The 25,841-nt window shown below is 40.3% G+C and overlaps 1 protein-coding gene across 1 annotated transcript in view; it reads left to right on the forward strand.

Moving 5' to 3' along the window:
- Nucleotides 1-25,841, forward strand: part of CAMK1D (calcium/calmodulin dependent protein kinase ID) — a 2,521,771-nt gene that overhangs the window by 2,044,753 nt on the left and 451,177 nt on the right. The window contains exon 5 of the mRNA XM_044088260.1: nucleotides 15,129-15,255. Coding sequence (XP_043944195.1) covers nucleotides 15,129-15,255 — 127 coding nt within the window. The remainder of the gene's footprint in view (nucleotides 1-15,128; nucleotides 15,256-25,841) is intronic.

Genomic DNA, 25,841 nt, shown 5'->3' on the forward strand with positions numbered 1-25,841 from the left:
TCAGAATAAATTTGTTTACTTAATAAAAGAAGTACAAAAACAGTACCAACGGACCAAGAACCACTAGGAGAATTAACGTTCTTTATTTGAAGATCAACGTTTTCGCCTCCGCTATGCAGAAGCTTCTTCAGAAAGACAACAAGAAGCACAAAGAAAGGCGCCAACATTTAAACCAATATTGGCATGATGTCACTTCCTTAGATACATTGTAGCTAAGTTACTAAACACAAACACGTCCTCATCATCATGAGGAGATTACAAAGATTATATACACATTTTTAATAAAATATCTAAAAATATTTAAAAATATTTAAAATATTTTCTTTAAATTTATATCATTATTAACAAGCTAAAACTTTAAAATCTTAAACCATAAGCCACAGATAAGGCAGAGCCTGTACTTGTAGGCAGTAGTTTTTCACTGTCTCATCTCAAGTAGCTTTTATACCTTAGGACAGAGGAAATATTGCAACACTCATTTAAGCCAGGGTAGGAGAAGGCATCCAAACCAATTTGCCACTCTAGCTCCTTTATTTCCAAAATCAAAGTCTGAGGACCGCCTCTGATTCCCGTAGTGACATGTTCAAGCCCCATAAAGTGAAAACTATGCCCCACATTGTTTAAAATATGTTTAGATATGGCATTGTCAGTTTTTTTATTTTTTATGGCATAACAATGTTGGTAAATTCGGTCACTTAGCTTACGGTCCGTTTTCCCTATATAAAAACAAGGGCAACAATCACAGAAGGCGACATACACAACAGATTTTGTATTGCAGTTAATTTTGGAGTTGATAGTGTATTTCCTATCCCTAATAATAAAGGAACTACCTGGTCTTAAAAATTTACATCTATTGCAAAATCCACAAGTTACTGTACCAACTTGCCTTGTGAACGAAGAAGCTGTCCTACATCTTTGCAATAGTTCTTTTAGATTACTCCCTCTTCTGTACACAATAGAGGGGTATGTACCTAATTTTTGAAGTAGTATAGGATTGTTGTGGATGAAATACCAATTCTTTTTGATGATAGCCCTTAAGTCACCTGTGTGCTTAAAATATGTCATAATAAAGCTAACCTTAAAATCAACTTCTGTTGAGGTGCCATTAATAACCATACTATCACTCAAACCTCCATTTGTTGTATGCACAACTAGTTTATCCCTCGATTGAGTGGGTCCATATTCATTATTAGAAAGTAGTGGTTGGTACAAGCCATTTTCCCTTTTCAATGTGATGCCCCACCACTGCTACCAATATGTGATGGCAACCAGTATGTGACATTCCCAAGCTGGGCCAGTAATCAGGGAGCCTGAATCCTCACCACTGATACTGGAAGGGAAGTACACTTGGAATACAAATGGTTGAACTCATTATTTCCAGATACAGACCTCTCTTCATTAAGTAAAGTTTCCCTTAAGAAAGGGAACACAGTCAGCCCGGAGTCTGGATGTCTCTATATCTTTCTCCCTCCAGATCCCCAATAAGACACCCCGGTGGTACAGCTATAGGGTTAGGTCCTCAGCCGAGTGTCCAAGCCAAGTTCACCAGCACCCTCTCTGTAAACCCAGTGCTTCATGTCCCTGCCCCAAGTAGCTGACACACACTCTTTAAGATTTAATTTACACACACACACACACACACACACACACACACACACACACACACACACACACACTTGGAAAGGCTTGCACAGATTACCCACTCTTCCAACTTTGCCAAGACTATAAGGTAGTTATCACTGCCACCATTCAGTTACTGTAAGCCTCTTTAAAGAGTATCCAATTATACTGTGTAATATTAATACTAATACAAATGGTAGTTTATCAAGATGGCTAGACCTTATGAAGTGGCCCACATAGTGTCACCAAACAAATATAAGCAATCTCCAAGGTTAGATACTTTGTACAAGGATCAGCCACAATAAAAGTTGTAAATATATTTAATAGTAAGTAGTAAAAGTACATGAAAATACTGACTACACATTCACAGTAAACCACAGAGTTCAGATCACAGGAAATATTGAAAAGAACATTGATGGACAGACTCAGACAAATAAAGAAAAACAATATCTAAACTAAGCTTCACTATATTCCTGACTGAATCTAAAAGAGTTCCCTAGTTAAGTTACTTACTACTGCAAGGCAAGATGCTTGGGTGAGAATCTTTCTAGTCAGGCTTCCTAAACAAAATACTCAATACTCTGAGATTTCTCTTTGTAATTTCTAAAATAAAATTTCCAAGAGGACTGGCAGAATGACCTCATCTGGTCACATGACTCTAGGTTCTCAGAGTATTCCCCTTTGAAGCTGAGACCGGAAGTTAGCACAGACGGCCACAATACACATCCAAATGTTTATGGCAGTGCCTGGGGCCTCCCCTGTTTTCACTGAGCTAATGGATAAAGGTTCTTCCCCAGACCAGCGTCGCCAGTCCTAGTCAGCACTGTGGGGTGAATTTTAATGGTTTAACAGCTCATTTACATTTCCCTTATTTTTCTTAAAGTTAACCTCTGCTGTGCCAGTACCCTCTATTAAAACATATACATTTAATTCAGCTACAATAATACGTGTACATTCCTCTTCATTTCAGCTGGTACATTTCAACACAAGCAAAGCTCACAGATACATTTTCAGCATAAGTATCTGTACAAAAGCAGTTTTATCTACAAATGACATAAAGTTCTAATACATTTGTAACACAAGCATCTTGTATAAATCAGTTTCATATTCAAAGGACATGTCATTCTTTACAAAACTCCAGCTAGTTAGGCTGGCAGTTGTCCATATCATCACAGGAGGTATAAAAAGTTTTTTTTTAATGACAGAATGATATAAAAAGGAAGAGAAAGTGAAGAATGGAAACATTTATAAAAATGTATTAGAGAATTTAGAGAATAATACAAGAGAGTATTATGATGTGGAAAAAGAAATATATAAAATAAATAGAAAAAATAAAGCATTACTATTTAGGCAGATGGAATATTTTCGAGGGAGAAGGGAAGAGGTATCTGCATGTGGGTAACATAGTAAAGGATATTAATGTTTTGTTTTGGTGATTGTTAGTGCTGGGTTAGATGTATTTTAGTCGGATCTGTATGTATATATGCAAAGGATACTATCTTTTAAAAAAAAAACAGTTTTTGTAGGATCACGTGATTTTTCAGGATTTTTATTCACTGATGACATGGGCTTTCACTAATCTGATGAATTTTATATGATAAAACAAAAGCGCTCATTACTGGTTTGTCATTTGTAATAGATGTTTGCTTTTAACTTTATTTGGGGTTCATGACCATTTTACAACTTTTTCGTGCTTTTAGTATTCTGTTTTTGGATTTTTCTGCGAGTGCCTTGTAAGTTTACAAAAATGCACTTGGAATGGAAGATTGAAACCAAACTGTGTAAACATTAATTGCACAAATATTATAAGCAGTTGCTTTAAACATCTTAATGAATAGTCTCCCAGAAAGCTGGTACTTTCTGGCTCAGCTTTCTGTACTGCTTAGTGGTAATGCTTGTGTCGTCAGAAGTTCATAACATTAAAGCTACTGGACAGAAAGTACGAAAATTACATGCTGTTTCCCTTTATTTTATTACATAGCATCTACAATGGAAAATGTGAATGGTATTTTGTTCCTTTTTCATGCCTGATACTTTGATCACATTGCAGCTGTCAGTTAATTGCAAAACATTAATGATCATTTTTGTGATTAAATACATCTTCAATTTTCTGTTACATACTTTTGTGAGGTTTAAATGCTTAAAAACAGAAACAACAGTACTCTGAAGTACATAGGGTTAAAATTAAGAATTAATATATGACTACATCATTGCTACGATGAAGAAAACTGAGCATATTCTGTTTGCAAAGCAGATAAATGTCCTTTCAATAGATACGCAGGAAAGGAAAAACATTATTCTATGAATTTCATCCTAAGAATGCAATATCTTGAAAAGACAATGAGAAAGGTACAAATTGACCAATTTTGACCTGGTTACCTGTGCTCACAGTATCACCCACCTAGAGGATTAACTAGGATCCACACAAAGCAAGCAATTCGTTGATAACTCCAAAAGATTTTATAGCAAATTGGGAAACAAATCAAAATGTATATAAACACCACCAAAAAAGAAGAAATAGGCAGATTACGTATTTATGAAGACCCTGTTGAACATAACAATGATGCCGAATGTATAGAAAAATTAAAAGAAACAGTAAGGAAAATTAATGTAGAGAATGTTAAATAGGATGTCATGATGGCCAGCGAAATTCACACAAAATTAAGGAAAGCTCCTAAATGGAAAATCTGGGACCCAGACACAGTACCTAACTTCTGATTGAAGATATTAGGATCTTTACACAAAGATTTAGCCCTGAGTAAGAATTACTTCTATGCATATATGGAACAGACACCATCCTGTTAACAACAGGTAAAAATTATACTCTTCCTTAAGACTGAATCTGCAAGCCATCCTAAAAACTGTAGACCAGTAACTTGCCTTCTGACAACATGCAAATTATATACTAGAATTGATGCAGACAGAGTTTATAGTCATTTAGAAAAAAAAATCAATCATGGCATCAGTACAACATGGTAGCAAAGAAAATCGTATGAAACAAAGAATCATTTGTTGCTAAATAAAGCTATAAAAGAGAATTGCAAAAAGGAAAAGAATTTAGGTATGGTGTGATAGATTACAAGATTATAGTTGACAGCATCCCAGATTCATGGATAAAGGAAACCTTACAGACAAATAAGATACATCTTACACTGGGCAATTACATTATAGTGATCATGAAACAGTCGCAAACCACTTTGCAATTGTGTGATTAAAAAGAGCTTTTTTTTTTATCCCAGGGATAAAAATTCAAAGATCTGAGATCGCACTACAGTGCAGTAAAGGGAAGTCTTCTCTTTACCGCATTATAGTGTGGTCTTGGAGTTGCTATATTTAAAGAGCGGGGGGGGTGCAGGGGGGCTTGCCCCCTGCCTACAACTCTTAATTTAGGGTTTATTCTTTTATTTTTTTTAACTATTCGAAGTTTTATAACTTTGACCATATGGTATTCGAAGTTATAAAACTTTGTTCATATACTATTGACCCCATTTTAGATCTGAGATCGCACTACAGTGCAGTAAAGGGAAGTCTTCTCTTTACCGCATTATAGTGTGGTCTTGGAGTTGCTATATTTAAAGAGCGGGGGGGGGTGCAGGGGGGCTTGCCCCCTGCCTACAACTCTTAATTTAGGGTTTATTCTTTTATTTTTTTTAACTATTTGAAGTTTTATAACTTTGACCATATGGTATTCGAAGTTATAAAACTTCGTTCATATACTATTGACCCCATTTTTATCTTGTTGTTCTTTTATGTTGTACTATGATACTTAACTTCCTGGTGATCCTCGTTTCCTGTATAGAAGGTGTGTCTCATGATATTTGCCTGTAGCATTGTCGCCTCACAGTAAGACACTGTTCCGTTCGATTCTCAGCTAGAGCGTCTTATGCATGGAGACATGCGTGAATGGGCGTACCTTCGTTGAAGGTTGTGCATCAGGGCTGGTAACTCGGCACGTAAAAATCAACTATCAATCATTAGCGGACCGGAGTTCCGCTGTGGCAACCCCTGACCGGGAAAAGCCGAAAGACACAACAACAACAATAACAACATTTAAGAATTTAAACAGTAATGTTACAGCAAGACAAAAATAGTTTGTCAGTCAAGCAGCTTGAGACCATAGCCTTTTCAAACTCTGCTGGGGCATAAGTGCACTTCATGCACCTTCAGCTTTCCAGTGGATCTCTTTTCCCTAACAGTTGATGGTAGTTGAGTACTAAAATATAGTGTACGTATTTCTCATATTAGCATGTGCTGCTTCACTGTTGTTTGGCATGAATGAGTCATATACCCAAAATCAGAACCAATAAAAATATCCATATGTGGAAGAGAAATTAAAGAATGTCCATGTGTATGTTTTTGCTGTATGCATTTATATTTCGTAATCTTCAGAAATAAAGTTTCATGCAGAAGTAACCAAAGCATGGGATATATATGGCCTGATTCCAGAAACCTGTCAATGTTGTCTCTTAACCAGAAAATACAGCAAGATTGCCTGATATGGGGGGGGGGGGGCTGCTTGTAAAATTGCCTTTTACAGCAACTCAAGGAAGCCAAAAAATAGAAACCCAGAAGAGAATTTGAAAGAATTAGAGCATAATCATGCCTCTATGAGCATGAGTACAAATATCAGCTTACATTTTTAGACTATACTTGAAAAGGAAAGAGGACAAATAAAAGACTGAACTGTGCAGGGGACTCACTGGGAAATCATAGTGAAAAAAAACTGTCTTTGCAAAGTTTTCTTTTTTAGATTATTTATTTCAATAAAATATTTCTTGCTTTCTTAGTTTAATCAATCCCATCCAGTAACTGAAACATTTTTTCAGTACCTATGTTATTTATTTATTTATTCATTTAGTTAGTTAGTAGTTATTTTGGCAAACATATATTTCATTAACATTTCCCTGAATCCTTGGATGTCAGGATAGGAAGTATGTGAACTGCAAGAATGTATAAAAAGAGTGTATTATAGCAATAACCCATTTCTGGGTGTGGGTAATGCTGGATTTACCCATGTTTGACGTGATTTGGTCATGAGGGCAATGCCTGAGTGACCAAACAATGCCAACCGTGGGTAAATCCATCATTACCCACACCCAGCCATGGATTATTGCTAATATACAATTGCAATATTTAAGAAAAAAGTTACTTTTCTTAAATAATGTCCTTGTATAAGAGCAGTTTGCTGCTCTTCTGCATTTTTCACTGGTATCCTGGAGCTTTCTTGATGTACTGCGCATGCATATGGGACGTTTGTTCCCATGCTTATGCAGTACATCAGTGCTGTGTGAAGGAAGCAATGGAGGAAGGAAGATCTCCATTGCTTTTTTTTTAATTAAAAAAAAGAAACCAGGAGACTTTCATTGTACGTTTTCAAATCCAGATATTTGACATTTACCAGAGAGGCAGGACAGGGGAAAATACAAGGAAAATCAGGTATGTTTATTTAGTTTTATGCAATATACCTGATTTTCCTTTTGTTTTGTCTTTCCTGCTTCTCTTGTAGTTGTCAGGTGTCCAGATTTCAAAATGTATTCTTTTTTTTAAAGAAGTGAAGAAAACAGATCATTCTAGTGATATGCTAGAAAGCTACACATTTTATGAGAAACAGTCCAAAAATATGAGCCAAAACTCAAGACATTCTGTAAAACTCTGGACAGTTGGGAGGTATCACTAATAAAAAGTCAGAGAATCAATTACTGTGCTAAAGAAAAAAAGTGCTCTGCCTGCTGATTAGGACTGTGATATTTGAAGACTTAACTGTCAGATAATAAAAGGTGTAGCTACAATAGAAGTAGGGCAAATCCATTTTGCTAATTCAGAAGTGTACTCATTTTGTAACCTACTTCTGGGAATTTGGTTTTGGTATGATGCCAGCTACTTCTGGGAGATGCCCATTCATTATAGGGGGGTATTTAGAGACATCCAATGCACTGTCTTAGTTCATCTAATCTCTCAGCATCTCTGCAACAGCCACTGTGCTTTTCCTAGGGTTTCAGTACAAATTGACAGACCATTGCTGAGTGATGGGAACCCACACTATAGCACGTTCTGACCAAATACTTACATACCAGAGGGACAAGACAAAGTTGCTGATGTCCAAACACCAGAAAACGGAGTTAAATAGTAAGTTAATGTGAAAGTGTTCAATCTCGAAGTTTGTTCTTACACACGGGTTCGGAGATGATCCTCGGCTCCGAGTCGGCTGCATCGCAAAGCTCTGAATCTCAGAGAAGCTCGAGACCAGCCCATATCCCACAATCCTCCCTGCCATTACTCAGATCTAGTTTGCCGCTGCAACAGATCGGATCGAGGAGAGCTCGGACCAGAAAAAAACTTGATATTTGGTTACAGTTTACAGATAAGCTGCTTATTTTTTTGCTGAAATAAGTTTATATTCTTAAGTAGTATATAGAAGTGCTGTGTGTGTGTGTTATTTTCATATATATCCCCTTTTATTCTTCAGGCACCTTTTTGTGGCCTAACCCTTTTTTCTCTGGGTGTGGTTTGTGAGTGTCTTGTATACGTATATAAGGTTTTTCTACACATATAAATATATATATATATATATATATATATATATATATGCATTTATAGGATTTACTGATTAATAGTAGTTGTTCTCTTATATCTGCCTAGTGAAGTGTTTGTTATATTTAGTCATGTCGGAGAAAGCTAAATCCGGCTTTAAGAGATGTCAGTGTGGGCAGAAAATGTCCATTACTGACAATCATGCTTCCTGCATTTACTGTCTTGGCCCTCTCCACCTTCAAGAGGATATTTCTGTTTGCCATTCCTTTAGCGGGAGGGTCATGACAGATAGACGCAGGAAGCTTATAGACAGAGGATTACTTAAGCCTGCCTTTCAAGAGGCTTTGGACAAGTCGGATCAGGCTTCTAAATCCTCGAAGGGGTCGAAGATGTCGGAGCCCATATCATCGGCTCCGAGTTTATCTTCTAGGGTTCGTTCGCCGGTTCCACAGACCTCGGGGCCGAGTGTCGAACGTTTATCTTTCCCTGAGCCCCAGGTCTTGAAACCTGTGTCGGAGCTGCCACCACCATCCATTCTTCGGTCGGTGCCATCTTCGGCTCCTTCAACCCATTCTTCCAGACCATTATCTGAGACAGATGTGGATCGTGTCATGCAGAAACTAATGGAAAGCACGGCCCTTTCCAAGTTGATTGCAGTTTCCTCCCAGTTGGTGTCGAAACTAGAAGGCCTCCCCATATCTCCAACGGGTCCTCCTTCGAGACCCATCCAGATCTCGGAGCCGGGAGAGGATGACCTGATGATAGAGGAGCCCTCGGTGCTGAAACTGTCCATTGCACGCTCGACACCATTGATTTCGACTCCTTCGGAACCGGTAGGGGAGCCGCGGAGCCAACGGTCTCTCCTTGGTTCCGGGACCGAGAGTTGTACCGACCTGCCGGTGCCGACTCTCCCTCTCGGGGCCTTGGCGCAGACTGGCTCGGCTCTGTCCTTGGGGTCGGAGCCCACGGCACCTGGGTCTGGGATGCTCCCATGTTCTTCGGAACTGGGGGAGCCCTCGGCCCGGGGTTCGGGGGCCTTTGACCTTATGAGGAAAGTATTGTCTGCACAGACAACCACTTAATCAGGGGAATCTTCTCCTTCCCCAAAAGGGCCACTTACTGTTTCTGCTCCCATGACCCATCCAAAGCGTAGAGCCCCATTTCCTCAGCCACCCCCAGACGGTTCCCCCTGTTCCTTGGAGGCCTCACCAGAAGCCCCCTCTGATGAGGTCCCGAGGAAACGGTTGTGCAAGAGGAGGCACATAGATTCCCCACAGGAATCTCTAACGTCTGACACCGACTTGGATGAGGCAGAGGGGTCCCCCAAATCACCCTCTGAGGATGTGTCATTTGCAGACATCCTGGAGATCTTGAAACAGAGGGGTGATTGGCAATCCCTAGCCCCTACTGAGGACAAGTCGGTGCTGCTGAAGGCTTTTGGGGCTCAACCTTCTACCTCCTGGGTGACTCCGCCCTTCGATGAATTAATGGAATTGATTGCTTGAAGGGCGTGGGAGGCACCTGACACAGTGGAACCAGTCCCTAGGAAACCAAACAAGTTTATCACCGCCCCCCAAGATAAATCTTATCTCACCAAGGGAGTTCCGGTCAACGCTATGGTGGTGGCAGCAGCCACGAAGAAGGAGATGTCTGCGTCTTCCTCATCTGTTCATCCTCCTAATAAGGACTCTAGGACTATGGACAGATATGGGAAGCACGTTTTTAGTTCAGCGACTTTTTCCATGCGTTCGTTAAACTATTTGACTCATTTCACACGTCTGCAGAGGGATCTCATCAAGGAGATGACAGATACCCTCCAGGGTAACACAGATGCTGCTGTTTCAGATAAGGTAACAGCACAACTTAACACCCTTACCTCCATAGTAAACTCATCCATGAGGCTCATCTCGCATGCAGCCGAAGGATTGAGTAGAGTTGCAGCTTCAGCGATTGCTCTTCGAAGACAATCATGGATGTGGCTGTGCTCCTTTGCGGAAGACTTCAAGTCTTCCTTTGTCAATGCCCCTTTTGATGGTGCCACACTCTTTGGGCCCAAGGTTAAGGAGACTCTGACTCAGTGTGAGCAAGAGGGAAAGACCCTGTCTGCTGTCAAGGTCCGTTTTTCCGCTCCTACTAGACCGTACCCCAAAGGGCAACGAGGTGGGAAAATGTGGCTCCGTAAGAATCAGGGATCTTTCCAAGCCACACAGAGTGATACCCCCTCCAGAGGCAGAGGGGGGGGTAGAAATGGAAGACGCCGCCCCGGCGGCAGAGGGGGTCCGCATAACCAAGGCAACAGGGATTCCGCCCCTGGGAAGCCTTTCCAGCACTCCTGAAGGGAGGCCCAGCTGTTCTGCTCTGGAGGCAGTCGGGGGTCGCTTGGCTTTATACCCACTGGCCTGGCCAAATATTACTTCGGATTCCTGGGTAAAAAGCATTATAACCAGAGGATACAAAATCCCCTTCACATCAACTCCACCTCTACAAAGAAGGTTTCCAGATGTGCCACCCCGTCTGCGAAACCCAGCAGCTGTAGAAATTTCAAAGCTGCTCAAAAACAGAGTCATCCAACCAGTCCCGGCGGACCAAAGAGGATCCGGAACTTACTCAAGGTTCTTTTTAGTTCCAAAAAAGACAGGGGACTGGAGACCGATCTTAGATCTCAGCAATCTCAACACCTTCGTGAAGAAGGAAAAGTTCCGGATGGTCACGCTTCAATCGATCCTTCCATTCTTACAGAAGGACGATTGGATGTGCTCTATAGATCTCAAAGACGCGTACTACCACATCAAAATGGCCAGACCGTCCAGAGATCACCTGCGCTTCCAGCTTTGAGCCAGTCACTTTCAGTTTCGAGCTCTGCCCTTTGGACTCACCTCAGCCCCCAGGGTATTCACCAAATGCATGGCAGTAGTTGCGTCTCACTTGAGATGACAAGGATTCCAGGTGTTTCCCTATCTGGACGACTGGCTCCTCACCGCCACCACTGAGCGCCGCCTCTTGCAAGCCAGAGACTACACAATCAACCTTTGTTCCCACCTAGGGATTTCGATAAACTTCGAAAAGTCTTGCTTATCGCCCTCACAGCGTATTTCATTCATCGGAGCAGACCTAGATACATGATCAACATTGCTAAAGCTCCCTCCAATAAGGGCGTCAACCCTCAAACAGCAGGTTCTTCTTCTACTAGAGAGCAAGAAAACCCCGGCCAAACTGGTGTTGAAAGTTTTGGGACTAATGGCAGCATCACTAATCGCAGTTCCTATGAGAAGGTTACACATGAGGATCCTACAATGGCTGCTGTTCGCGCAGTGGTCGTTCCAACACTTACCCCTAGCACACGAGATTCTGATAACAGACTCTTGCAGACGGGACCTCTCATGGTGGGTGTGCAATCAGAACCTCACTATGGGTCGTCCGTTTGTTCTACCCAGTCCAACGGCCACAATAACCACGGACGCTTCCCTGATAGGGTGGGGGGGGCTTTTTCAGGGAAGAACAGTCCAAGGGGAATGGTCCAACATGGAGTACACTCTACACATAAATGTTCTGGAGCTGAGGGTGGTGTTCCTGGCATTGCAGCACTTCCAAGCCCTCTTACCTCTAGGAACAGTAGCAGTTCAGACGGACAACATGTCTGTGGTCTGGTACATAAACAAGCAAGGGGGAACACGGTCTTACCCGTTATGCAGAGAGGCCATGAGAATTTGGCAATGGGCAGAGTCCACGGGTCGCTTTCTGATAGCAACGCACATCCCGGGGTCATCCAGCGTCATTGCGGACAGGTTGAGCAGAGCCATCCTGTTACCTCACGAGTGGTCCCTCAATCCACAGATGGCGGAAAAGATCTTCCGAAATGGGGCCAGCCTTGCTGCAATCTGTTTGCTTCCCCATTGAATGCAAAATGCAGAAGCTACTTTGCCCTTCTACCCCCTCCGGGGGATGTCCCCAGGGACGCACTGATACACAATTGGCCCCCCGGGTCTCCTATACGCATTTCCACCTACTCACTTGTTTCCCAGATTTCTACAGAAAGCCAGGAACCTGGAAAGGACAATAATACTCATAGCCCCATTCTGGCCTCGGCAGATATGGTTCCCCTTTCTTCGAGCCTATCAAATAGAGGAACCGTGGATTCTGGACCCAGTACCAGATCTACTGACCCATTCGTTGGGAGTTCCTCATCCGTCTCTTCAGTCCCTCAAACTAGCAGCTTGGCTGCTCCGCTTCCCTGCCTAGCCAGGTCTGATCTACTCTCCCCGGCAGTTCAACACATTCTGGTTGCTTCTCATAAAGCTTCCACTACTAAACTCTACAGGAGTAAGTGGAAACACTTTGTGTACTGGGTGTCTAGCCAACACTTAGACCCCTTGGTAGCTCCTCTACATAAAGTTTTAGAATTCTTATCTATCCTCTTTCACGAAGGAGCTTCTACTTCCACACTAAGAGTACAGTTGGCGGCCATATCAAACTTCCATATTGGTGAGGAAGGTTCTCCCATTATGTCTCACAGACTTTGTAAGGCCTTTATGAAAGGAACCATCCATCTTAGGCCGCCCGTCAGAAAACCTTTCTTTCCATGGAACTTAAATTTGTTACTGTCGCAACTCATGTTGCCACCCTTTGTACCTGCTTCATCCTGCCTCTTAAAGTTCTTATCATGGAAGACTCTGTTCCTCGTCGCTGTGACCTCAGCTCATAGAGTATCAGAGTTGCAAGCATTATCGGTCAGACCACCTTACTTGATATTCCATCCAGATAGAGTCTCTTTGCGTACAAATCCATCTTTCCTTCCAAAGGTATGTTCAGTTACGAATATTAACCAGTCTATAGAACTCCCTACCTTTTTCAAGAACCATACTAACAAACTGGAGTATATGCTGCACAAGTTGGATGTTCACAGGCAATTAAGATTTTATTTGGATAGGACCAAAGCTTACAGGAAAACAGATCAGCTCTTCGTCGCATTTGCAGACAATAAAAGGATCATGGCAATTACTAAACGTACACTATCTAAATGGCTTGCTGACTGTATAGCCTTTGTATACTCTAAATCAAATCAGTCCTTACCCACCAAACCTAAGGCCCATTCTACCAGATCCGTCTCCACTTCCTTAGCTCATGCAGCTCGCTTGCCTTTGGACACTATTTGTGCAGCAGCCACGTGGTCTAAGCCACATACTTTCATCACTCATTATAGAGTGGACAAAGTCTCCAAAGACAGGACATCGTTTGGTTCCACTGTGCTTAGGAATGTTCTTCCATAAGTCACTCACGGTGACGGAGCTAGGGACGCCACCCGTGTGTAAGAACAAACGGCGAGATTGAACACTCTCACATAAAGAAGTTATGTCCTTACCATAACGTTCCATGTGGAGTGTTCATCTCGCCTTTGTTCTTACATTCCCTCCCTTCCCCTCCCCACGTGTTTTGGAAGAACTAGTAGGATTAGATTCTGATCGACTTATCTTAACCCCTTCCGGGGCATATAGTCCCGTGTATCATGGGGTATATGTTTCTACGATTAGTTATTGCTATGGTGAGAGAGTGTCTCTGAATGTCTGAGAGAGTGTATAGTTCTTGCACCGGAGGTGTTGGATCTTTTGGTCTGGTTTGTATGCAAACTAGATCTGAGTAATGGCAGGGAGGATTGTGGGATATGGGCTGGTCTCGAGCTTCTCTGAGATTCAGAGCTTTGTGATGCAGCCGACTCGGAGCCGAGGATCGGCTCCGAACCCGTGTGTAAGAACAAAGGTGAGATGAACACTCCACATGGAACGTTATGGTAAGGACATAACTTCTTTTTTTCCCCCTTGTAAGAGTCATAGTACATGTTAATGGTATCCAAATTACTCAAATGTCTGTATGCAGTTATTTCAGTGGAAAAATTGTACACTTTTTCATTATAATACTTATCATGTAACATTGCCTTTGCTTTTACTGCAATGTTTTGTGTTGATGCTGATGACAAGACTTAAGAAAGCAAGGCACCATTAATTAGAAGAAATATGTAAATTATTATAAATTATTGTTTTTGTAACATTTAGACTGATTAAACATAAGTATCCTTTTAGGTTTGTTTGACTGAGCAGTGGACTTATGTGGCACACAGTATTCAAGTGGATAATAAAGGAACGAGGTGACTAGAATTCTTTCTATTGGTATATGCTCGATTTACAGTGGGCACTCTGGTTGAGCTGACCAATCAGTGTGCTCATTTTTGAATGTTAATGGACAGTCATTGTATAATAATAAAGAAAACATACTTTTTTAAGCTCCTAAGATGGTATGCTTATTTACCAAAGAACATGATGAAGTGACAACTCAAATATCAGCAAAAAAACAAAAGTTTGTGCAGTGTCAAAGGTCATATACTAAAACTTGAATGGACAGCAGAGAATTACATTAGATCTATGTAATGCTTCGATCACAGCCTGTCAATAACAAACTTACAAAACTGATCTTAACTTGTATTGCTCTGAATAAGACTGTGTCTGGTAGAAGAGAGTGTGTGTGTGTATCTTTCGTCTTTTCCTGGTTAGGGGTCGCCACAGCGGAACTCCGGTCTGCTAATTATTGGCAGTAGATTTTTACGTACCGACTTGCCAGGCCTGACGCACAACCTTCAATGAAGGTACGCCCATTCACGCATGTCTCCACACAGAAGACGCTTTAGCTGAGAATCGAACAGGACAACGTCTTACTGTGAGGCGACAACGCTACCGCAGTGCCACCACCGCAGCTCTATCTGGTAGAAGAGTAATGGTTCTAAATAATGACAAAATGCAGTGGTGTAAAAATTGATGAATATTTAATTGCTGGAGTATTTCAAAGCTCCATACTGCCAGTTTTGTTTTTTTCAAGCATGTATAATTGTTTATTTAGTATTCAATTAATTAACAAAACTCATGTTGTATACGTTGTACTGTTATTTTATAGTTAATCTGCTTTGTCCTGTACTCTTTCTTTCTTTCCAGCCAGAAAATTTGTTGTATTACAGTCCACATGAAGAATCAAAAATCATGATCAGTGATTTTGGATTATCAAAAATGGAAGGAACTGGTGATGTCATGTCAACAGCATGTGGAACCCCTGGTTATGTTGGTAAGTGTTTGGTGATCCGGTTTGTGCTTTAAGGCTTCACTCCTCACCTGCATGGGTAAAAGACAAGCAACATGTAGAATTACTTTGGCATTTTCATCTGTGATTTGACAAGCTGTGTTACAGTAAATATAGGCGGCACAGTGGAAATTACCTGATTAGAAATGGTTACCTTCAACATTTGTGATGTTTCTGTCAAATGCAAAAGGCACATTGTAACACATGTATAGAAACTCATCATTAATACTTAAACATCAGAGCTTATCTGCCATCAGAGTACTGCTTGTTAATATCACTAATGAACATTCTGAATTCTAGTGTCCACTTCAAACTATTAGTACCGTCTTGCTCTGTGCTAAGCCACCTCTGCTCCTATGTTGTGCAGTCACTTTTATAGTAAACGTGGAATTTCTTAGATTACATTTAAGTTGTGCATTATTTGTAAGGGCACTCCACTTTAATATAACTATTTCTGGAATTTGTCCTTATTTGCTGCTCTCCTCTGTACTAAAAATACTTGCGGTTGTAATATAAGCTTTGCACTGTGCATGAAACTTCAACTTAGATACACCATATCTAGTTCAGTTTGTGAGTATGCATACATACATATATATATATATGTGTGTGTGTGTGTGTAGATATATATATATATATATATATATATATATATATATATATATATATATATGGTTCCACTTCATATAATCGAATTATCATTTCATCGAATTTCAAATCATCAAGACCAAATCGTCGAAAACTCATAACATCGTATCTCAAATCATTGAAAACTATAAAGCAGCTAGAAATAACATCTCACAGAGTTTTTACTACGTTTTTGCAGGGGGGCCAGCCCCCCTGCCCCCCCCCACGACCCCTCTACTTATATATTCTAACGCCAAGGTCACACTACATACAAACACATGCAAAACACCACCACACAAGCTACATTCTCCTCGCAGACACACATCACAGCAACAAAACACACTAACATACACCACAGCCCCTACCAAAAACCCTTAACACATACACACTTACCTGAATCCATAAACAAAGCGAAACCTCAGAACAGTGAAATTCAAAACCTCTGGTATTTGAGGTTTTGAATTTTGTGCTTCTTGGGTTTCGCTCTTGTCAGGATTCCACTTTATGGGCTTGAAATACTGAATTTCGATATTTCAGTATTTCGAGCTTCTAAAGTAAATCCATTGAAAAGATATTTTATAAAGTGCTTGTCTTTAAAATGTAACCATAGCATGCCCTACTGGAATAGAACAGAAATGTACATGCACTATGGTAACTATTTAAATGTATATATTTTAACAATGGAAACTGGAATACAGGAGGTTAACTTCAGTCCAGCAAAACTTCAGAAAAATAGCTGAAATTAAATGACTTTATGGCAGCAAGGAAACACAATGTCTGTGCTGAGAAGTTTTCTGTATTGTCTTTAAGGTGAAATAATTACTAGTTCTGAAATGTGTAGGAAGGTAATTGTTTTATGACTTCTAGGATCTGCCTAAGATCTGAGGAAAAGCCCTTATCTATGTATTTTATGCTACCAGCTGCCATCAGTATTTGTTTTGGGCCTGGGACTAGAAGTCAGATGACAAGAAATTGTCAATCTGCAAGCTAGCCCAGTAGCAATATTTGATATTAATTTGAAAACTCTCTGAGATAGACACAGCATTCTGTATTATGTGTTTGACCTGGCAACAGCAACTAGAGAAGATCCATTCACCACATCTACCTTGCTGTTACGTAAGTTACTAGGGAATAGTATAATTCTCTTAGATATAGCAGGAATAGAGCAAATATTAGTTTAAATATTTTTCTTCATTTATTTGAGACTGTCCTGCAATGTTGTTTTAAATATGTCCTGTGATTTTGAACTCTGATGTCACTGTAGATATATATTTAGTATTGTCTTGTCCGTTTATTATTTATTGTAAAATATAATTAAACATTTCATTGTGGGTGATCTATCTACAGATATTCAAGTTCTGAGAGTACTTGCATATTTATTTGGTGAAACTGTGGGCCACTCCTAATAGCCTTGCTCTTTGTCAAACTACCATTTGTATTAATAGTAACATTACACAGTAAGATTGGACACCCTTTGTTAAGGGCCTTAAAGAAGATGATAATGAGCTGGCTAGTGGCAGTGATAACTACATTATAGTCTGGGCAAAAGGAGGCATGTCTAGTAAACCTGTGCCAGCCTTTCCCAGGTGTGTGTGTGTGTGTATGTGTGTGTGTGTGTGTGTGTGTGTGTGTGTGTGTGTGTGTGTGTGTGTGTGTGTGTGTGTGTGTGTGTGTGTGTGTGTGTGTAATTCAAACCTCAAAGAGTGTGTGTGTCAGCTACTTGGGCAGGGACACGAAGCACTGGTTGGACAGAGAGGGTGCTGGAGGTCTTGGCTTGCCCGCTCAGCTGCGGTCTCAACTCTATAGCTGTAACAGTGGGGAGTCTTATTGGGGATCTAGAGTAAGAGGGAGAAACCAGCCCTGGATGGACTGTGGTCTCTGTGTGCTCTTAAGGGAAATTGCAGAGAGCTGCATCTGATATTACTGTGTGTGTACCTTATCATCCTCCCAGTGTACGTCCCCCACTGGTGCCAGTGGTGAGGACTGAGGCTCCTTGTTTACTGGTCCTGTGTTGGGACGTCACAGCATGTATATGTGTATATGGTGTCTGTTCATCGAGGTGCAAACCATTGAGACTAACTCCATTGACCTCAAATCCTCAAAACAGAAAAACAGTGACCCGCAAAAGATCAAAACAAAGTACTCAATCAGTATTTTTGCAAGGGTGCAAGTCCCCCTACACCCCCACATCCTTTGCTATTTATATATACCAACTCCAAGAATTCACTAATCTGGTTAACTTACTGTACCGTGATGTCATAGTACAAGAGCCGGTACTTCTCAGTCAGCTGGTTTTCAGTCAACTGTACCAGATTTTTCTGTCTCAATGAAAAAGCCACTTTGACGGAAGTTTTTTTTCACTTGGTAAATATATATATTATATATATATATGTATATATATATATATATATATATATATATATATATATATATAGATATATATATATATATATATATATATATATATATATATATATATATATATATACACACGCGCACACACACACACACACACACACACACACACACACACACACACACACACATATATATATATATATATATGTGTGTGTGTGTGTATACATGTATATGTACATATATGTATATGTATGAATGCGATGTTTCTTGATTATGTGGGAATAGTGCATAACACTACCATGTGTCAGGTATAACACAGATTGCTCAGGGCGTTTACTAATGCATCTACCAGCCATGTGTTTACAGTGTCCCCTGGCCGTGCTTGCACTTAGGTGATGAAGGTGGATCATCAGATTTTCATTAGCTTAACTTCACTTTATATAATTTTCATATGTACATACTGAGAGTGGTCATTTATACCCTGACATAGGGGTATGGAAAATGTGTCTTAAGTGGATCAGATAACAATGCAAGCACAACTAAAGTGGTATGGTTGTTAGTGTCCCCTAGACAGAATATATGTGTATAACAGATGATGTTCATCATAGTGATCCGTACTGCAGCAGCCTAAGCTATATGTTTTTTTTTTTTATCCTGCCACAGATATATAGCCAACCAGCTTCCAAAGCTTCAGGGCACCTTCCATTCACCCAAACTGTCAGGCTGCTTGAGGTGAGCTGAATGAATGACAAGTTTGGGTGCCAAGCTTTTCAGATCTTTACTAAAACAGAAGAGTACACTTCTGTGAGGCTTTCAAATATCGACAGTTGGCATGTGCTGTTCCTTTGCTGGACAGATAAGTTCCTTTGGGGGGGGGGGGCTTCCATTTAATAATTTTGTTTATTGTTGATATTTTCTTCTTCAAGAAAGTTATTTTAAAGCTAAGAGTTTATGTTTTAATGGCATGTCACAATGTTGTACTCTACTTTTAAATGGGAGTGCTTTTTTCCTGTCACTTTAAAAGTTGCTTAAAGTAACTCAGAGCCATTTTTTTCTCTGGAGAAATTGTGTCACCTTATGGGGTTGGGAAAAATGTTTTAAAGTGCTTTTTATTGTGTTTAGCTGTAAAAAAAAAGTAATGTTTAAAAACTTTTTGCATTTACCAGCATTTTCTGCCATTTTTGGCTTAAACATGGAACAATTTGTCTGTCCTTCTTCCAGCCACAAAAAGAAAAACTTAAGCAAACAGCCTTTGCCATCACAGCAGGCTAGCAATTTGTCTGAGCTGCAGGTGGGAGACTCTTCTGTGGACATTTATTGTACCTCAGCTCACTCACATTTTATCCCAGATCCCTCAGGTTTAACACCTACAGCCACTAGGACGGGGTTAGCCACATCCTCTGTGGCTGTTGGGGAGCCCTCAGTGGGCAGGGGACAGCCACTCTTGTTCTGGGAGAGGGAACAGGGAAGGTTTCCCTGTTTTGTCAGAATGCTGTGCCCATCTCTGGGGAAGATGCTCTTGCAATTAATAGCACTGTTGGTCTCATTTTTCCTGTCAAAAAGAAGCAGAAAACTAAAGCTGTAGCTACTTCTCCTCAAATTTCCTTAGGCAGGAGTAGTTTACTGGGTCTGGCTCAGGGTTTAATTCAGCTTATTGATCCTTCTTGTAAAGTAGTTTCTGGTGAAAAGAAGAAAGAGGAATACATACTTTCCTGAAGAGACTCAAGATTCAGAATCTGGACAGAAAAATGAAGGGACAGATATGGAGCTTTCTCTTCAGATTTCTGATTCTGACTCAGAGGAGAACTCAATTTTTGACTTTCTCCCTGTGGGGGTTCTCTTTCTCCGAGACTGTTCTAGAACTGATTTCACTGGGAGAACACTGAGGTCTCTCATTTTCAAAATAAAATACTATGAGCTGTTACAGAGAAGGAGGTTTCAGAACCTGCATCATTTCCTACAGTTCTGTCAGCTTTGGAAGATGTGTGTGTTACTGCCTGCAATTTTCCTGACAGTCAGTCAGCTGCCCCTAAAAAGCCAGAGAGAATATATGAAGTTCTCATTTTTTTTTAAGTTTTTACATACTATACCCAAATCTGGTCCAACAGCTATAGCTTTAGTTAATCAGGGTCTATATTAGAACATCGAATATTTAACAGCTCGAATCACTAAAGGTCGAACTTTAGAGATCGAACTGTTAAAACATCGAATGTTCAGAAAAAAAAAAACTAAACAGTGTAGGCAGCCACCCCCCCACGCGCTACTTGAATATACCAACTCCAAGACCGCACTACATTGAAGTAAATGGCAATCTCCCCGTACGGAGAATTCCGTTTACTTGTTCGATGCAGTTTCGCTATTCTCGTGTCGACAATGTCAGGTTCAACATTGTAGCCTTTCGAGAATGTAATATAGACCCAGTTAATCCTTCTTCTGCTAAGCATGTAGATAATTACAATCCTACTATTTCTGATAAGGATGGGAATATTATTCATAAGTATGGGAAAAAAGTCTGTGCTTTTGCAACTTTGATTTTCAGAATCTTGAATTGTCAGGTTCATATGTCTGCAGTTTCTTCTTATGTGGAAAACGCTGATTGAAATAATTTAATTTCTTCCACTGTTCAAGTCACTTCTCATTTCTACCATGTGTGTATGATTATGTTGATACCTCTTCAGGGGATATGGCCACTGGTACTGTTTTGAGGAAGTTTGTATGGCTGCATTCTCCGATGATGTTTAAAATGATATTTTAAAGTTATCTTTTGGACAGAGGTTTAGTTTTTGACTCCTCTGTTGAAGAGGAAATCAAAACGTGATGAAAGGGGTAAGTTGATAAAGGGAATCTCTAAGTTTTTTGGCCCTCCATATCCAAAATTTCCAAGGGATTCCCTAACTCCTCATCCAGTTTTGGTAAGAAACAAAATGAACTGTATCAACAAAATGCATTTAAGAACAAATGGCAAGGGGGTTCCAAGAAGAATTCTGGAAACTCCCAAAGCCAAGGACAGTCCAGTAAGTCCAAATGACTATTTAAGAGACTTTGTTCTCCCTCCTACCCTGGCAGCCATATTTTCTTCCAGAAAGTCAAAATCTCCACTTTTCTCTTTGGCAACATATAGTTTCAGACAAATGGGTTTGGGAGATCATTCATCGAGGTTACAGATGGCAATGGGAGAAAATCCCTCCTTTCCAGAGGTTAATTCCTCATCCTCCAGCCCAGACTGTTTTGTTTCCTCCTGTCCTCCATCACTTGCTGTCCCAGGGAGTGATAGAACCAGTTTCCCCTTTCCAGGTGGGAAAGGAGTTTATTCAAAGATGTTTTAGTGCCAAAGAAATAAAGAAAATGCTTGCAGACCAGTTTTGGATCTTTCTTTTCTAAACCTCTTTGTGACAGTGCACAAAAAGTAAACAATGTCACTTCACAGCCTGTTGCCTCTTCTTCCTCTTTCAAATTTCCTAGTAAAACTTGATTTAAAAGATACTTATAATCACATTCCTATTCTTCCAGACTTCAGTTATTTTTGTGTGTCTGGAATACAGTATTAGTTCTCTGCCTTACTGTTTGGACTATCCACTGTACCAAGCCTGTTCAAAAAGTGCCTAAGATCCAGTTATAGCTCATTGCTGGGTACAGGAATTCCACATTTTTCCATACTTAGACAACTTGCTTATCTTTGCAGAGTCTTTCTCAAAGGGTTAAAAATCTCTATCTTGGGCAAGAGATTTCTTATACAAGTTGGGATTCTAAGAAAATATTCAAAAGTCTTTCTTGTCTCCTTCTTCCAGGACTGTGTTTCTGGATGTCAGTTAGATACCACAGTTCAAAGAGCTTTTCTTCTACAAAGAAAAAGAAACAACTCTATATCTGGGTCTGTTTTTGTGTTTTCCATACAAACTTCTGTCACTACAAGGGAATAACTCAGGATTTTGGGTCTAATACCTTGTATAACTATCATGATACCCCTGGCAAGATGCCACATGAGAAATATACAGTAGTTTCTGAAATCCCATTGGTCCCAGCAGGTACACCATGTGTCTTTTCAGATCCCTTTTGCTGGAGTTTGTCAGAAGAGAGATCAATTGGTGGAGATAACAGATATTCCTAAATTCATGTCTCTCCTCATCCCTGCATGTTACAAAGCAGTCAGTCAACACAGGTGGCTCAGACTTTGCTTGGGGAGCAGATTCAGGAGAGATAAAAGTGCAAGGTGTGTTGGACACAAATGACAAATGAAAGCATATAAATATAAAAGAGATGCTTAGCCTAATCAAGGCACTCAACTCTCTGAATTGTCTTTGGTCCTCAGGTCCTCTTAAGGGTGTTACTCACAATACTACAGCCATGTGATACATCAACAAGCAAAGGAGAACTAGGTTGTACCCCTTTTGCAGACTTGCCATGTTAGCTAGGGATATAGCTTCATATTAAAATCTCACTCTGCAAGCATTCTACATTGTATGGCAGACCCTCTTCAATGGAAACAAGATCAGGTGGTTTTCCACAAATTGTTCCATCTGTGTGGAGTTCCTTGAGTCGACCTGTTTGTACCTCATCTCTGAACAATCAGCTGTCAAGACTCTGTTCCAGTATGTCAAGCAAGAAGATACGGAAGACAGATGCCTTTTCTTTTCCTTGGACAGACATGTTCCTATATGCTTTTCCACCCTTTTTGCTAATGACCAGGGTACTTCTAAAGATTCAGAAAGAATCTCCCAAGAACATTGTTGTGACTCCCTTCTGGCCCAGGCAATCATGGTTTTCCCTTCTTTTGGAAATGACCATAGGCAGCTATCACAGTCTTCCACACAGACTGGATCTACTTACACAAGAACAATGGTGTTTGATACTTCCCAAGGCCAATAAACTTTGACTGACTGCCTGGATGATGGTATCTTAATTCCTCTTAGGCACCTGTTTACTGAAGACATGCAGAAAATACTAATGGAGGCAGGAAGGCCTGCTAGTAGAAAAATCATATATTAGCAAATGGAAATGTTTTTATATTTGGTGCCAGCAACATAGCCAGTGCCCATTCAGGGCTAGTTGTTCCCTAGTTTTACAATATTTGTGTAAGTTACTATCCTGTGGCATTTCTTACTCCTCCTGTAAGGTTAATTAATTGGCCATTTCAGCATGTCTGCCCATGGATCCTCCTTTAACAATGCATTCTCATGTCAAAATGTTTTTGAAAGGGGTTTTGCTTAAGAAGCCGCCTAGAAATTTCAACAGCTGGTACTGTTCACCAGTTAAAGAAACTGGGGAGTGAGGGACAAGTGTAGGAAAATATGTTTGTATACCTTTAAGAGGCTTTCCAGGGGCTTGCACAAGTGTAAAAATACTGAGCACATGTGAGCCTGACTGCCATTTTGTAGTAAGCTGTTGACATGTAAGCATGTATGTCTGTGTAGTCTGTTAATAGGCTACTTTTAAGTCACAGCAAAGGATATATCTAGAAAAATGTGCTGTACTTAAATATCTAGACTGATTTTTGCAGTAAATGTAGTTACAGCTTTCTTCATCAGAGTTCTTATGTTAAGGACCAACTTTTTCAGGAAAGGAGACCGAACCTTCTTTCATGGTACCAGACATTTGGTACTTCCAATGTATAAGCTTTTAGGTTAAAAGAATGTTTACATGCAGTATGATCCATTCTTCAAGACCAGTATTTGCAACATATACAGTTTTCAGAATAATTTTTGCTTTCCTGCTTTTATTGTAGGAGTGGCAGGTCAGCAGTCTACTCTAGTACAAGAAAGTACAATCTGAAAGGTGTTACTGAGACAAGAAACATATTAATAGCAGGCATTTAACAGATGTCATTTCAATTTCATGTTTATTGTCTTAAACTTAAGTGTCACACAAATCTAAAACATAGTAAGAATAAGGCAACAAGATCCCAGCAGACCTTAAAACTGTATTTTGGAGTAACATTCCTATTTTAAGTCCTTATGTAGGATGTCCCTATTTTTGGAGGTATGTCTCTATTCTAGGGGTTGGTTACCTTGTCATGCAGTTTTACATGTGATTTTTGAAGCTGTCAAGTACACAGAAAAATTCACTTCATGTCCAACATACTAGTGGCAACAGTAAGTTAAAGAAAAAAGATGCATGACTTACAACTTATTTTTCTTAAATCAAAAATAAATGACCTTGTATGGCAGAATTTTGTGATACAGTTCATTAAAGTGTACGGATTTTACACTGGGTCTTTGATAATGTGCTTATATTTTTCCAGCATTTTTCACTGTTTTTTAAAAGTGTTTTTGAGAGGTATTCCATATTCCTACTGGAAGTTTGAAGAGTTATATGCTATTTGGTATTCAAATGTTATACCAATTTAATGTCCAGATTTTTAGCTGAATGTTCCTATTTTCCAAGTGCCTTTGCTCCTATTTTCAATGTCTGTAGGCTGAGATATGGATCCCACAGAATTCCAGACCCTCCCTTGAAAACATCAGCAGTCCAAGGGAAGCAGAAGGGAGAGTAGAAACAGGACAATATGGAGCAAATGGATATTTTTTATCTGAGGACACATTAAGGGCCAGATATGTAAGGACAAGAACTTTATAGATACATGTGATCAAACAAGGAACCAGTCTAGGCTCTAAATAACTGATGTTATATGTTGGAAAGATGAAGTGTCAGTAAGCCACTGGGAAATATAATTCTGCACAAGCAGTAGGTGATCTGACTTATACATCAGAAGCCCCAGGTGCAGAAAGTTACAGCACTTGAGGCATGATGAAACCACCACAGCTAGGGCATCCAGTCATAAAATGTGCTTGATATGAGCAATGTTCCTTAGACTGAAGCAGACACACATCATGACAGTTGGCACTTTGTCCTTTAGTATTACCTTGAGATGCCAGAGCATGAACCTTTGGCAAGAATTCAGACCCTCACCAGAGATAATGTAGGGGTCCAAGATTAAAAAGATAAATTCTCAACAGTGAGAACACACCCATAGGCATAGCTGTTGTCTTGCATTTTGTGAAGGTTTTTTTGCCCCCCCGCTTCATCCTTATGTCATTCCTACCCCAGTGCCCCATGTACATTGTCAGGTCTGACAGACTCTCACATCAGCACTGGACATACTTCGATACGAGATGGGTCCAGTGTAGATCTTAAGTGCATCCAGGGGTGTCTTGGCCATCAAACTTTAGCTGGGGGATTTGTGTGTGTGTGTCTGTGTGTGTGTGTGTGTGTGTGTGTGTGTGTGTGTGTGTGTGTGTGTGTGTGTGTGTGTGTGTGTGTGTGTGTGTGTGTGTGTGTGTGTGTTATGACTTACCTGGTTTCTTTCCCTGTGTCTTTTCCCTGTGCTTGTCAACACATGTCTGAGGGCTACTGCCTTCATTGGACCATGCCTCCCTTTAAGGACCATCATTGAAGATTCCCCCAAGATGTGCTTTCCCATCCATCCCTGTCAGAGTCTCACATGCACAAACTACTAATCAAACCTGGGTTGCTTGGGTTGTAGTTAGGACTTGGTCCTTCTCTTCCATGTCACTGGCTGCCTTTGATAGTGTTGTTCAGAATGTAAGCATTCACTTATTGATGCAGTCAACATAAACAGAAAGGGAGTGCAG

Source organism: Protopterus annectens, chromosome 11.part0 (assembly GCF_019279795.1).
Source record: "Protopterus annectens isolate FY-2018-M chromosome 11.part0, PAN1.0, whole genome shotgun sequence".
In the NCBI taxonomy this organism is placed as follows: Eukaryota; Metazoa; Chordata; order Ceratodontiformes; family Protopteridae; genus Protopterus; species Protopterus annectens.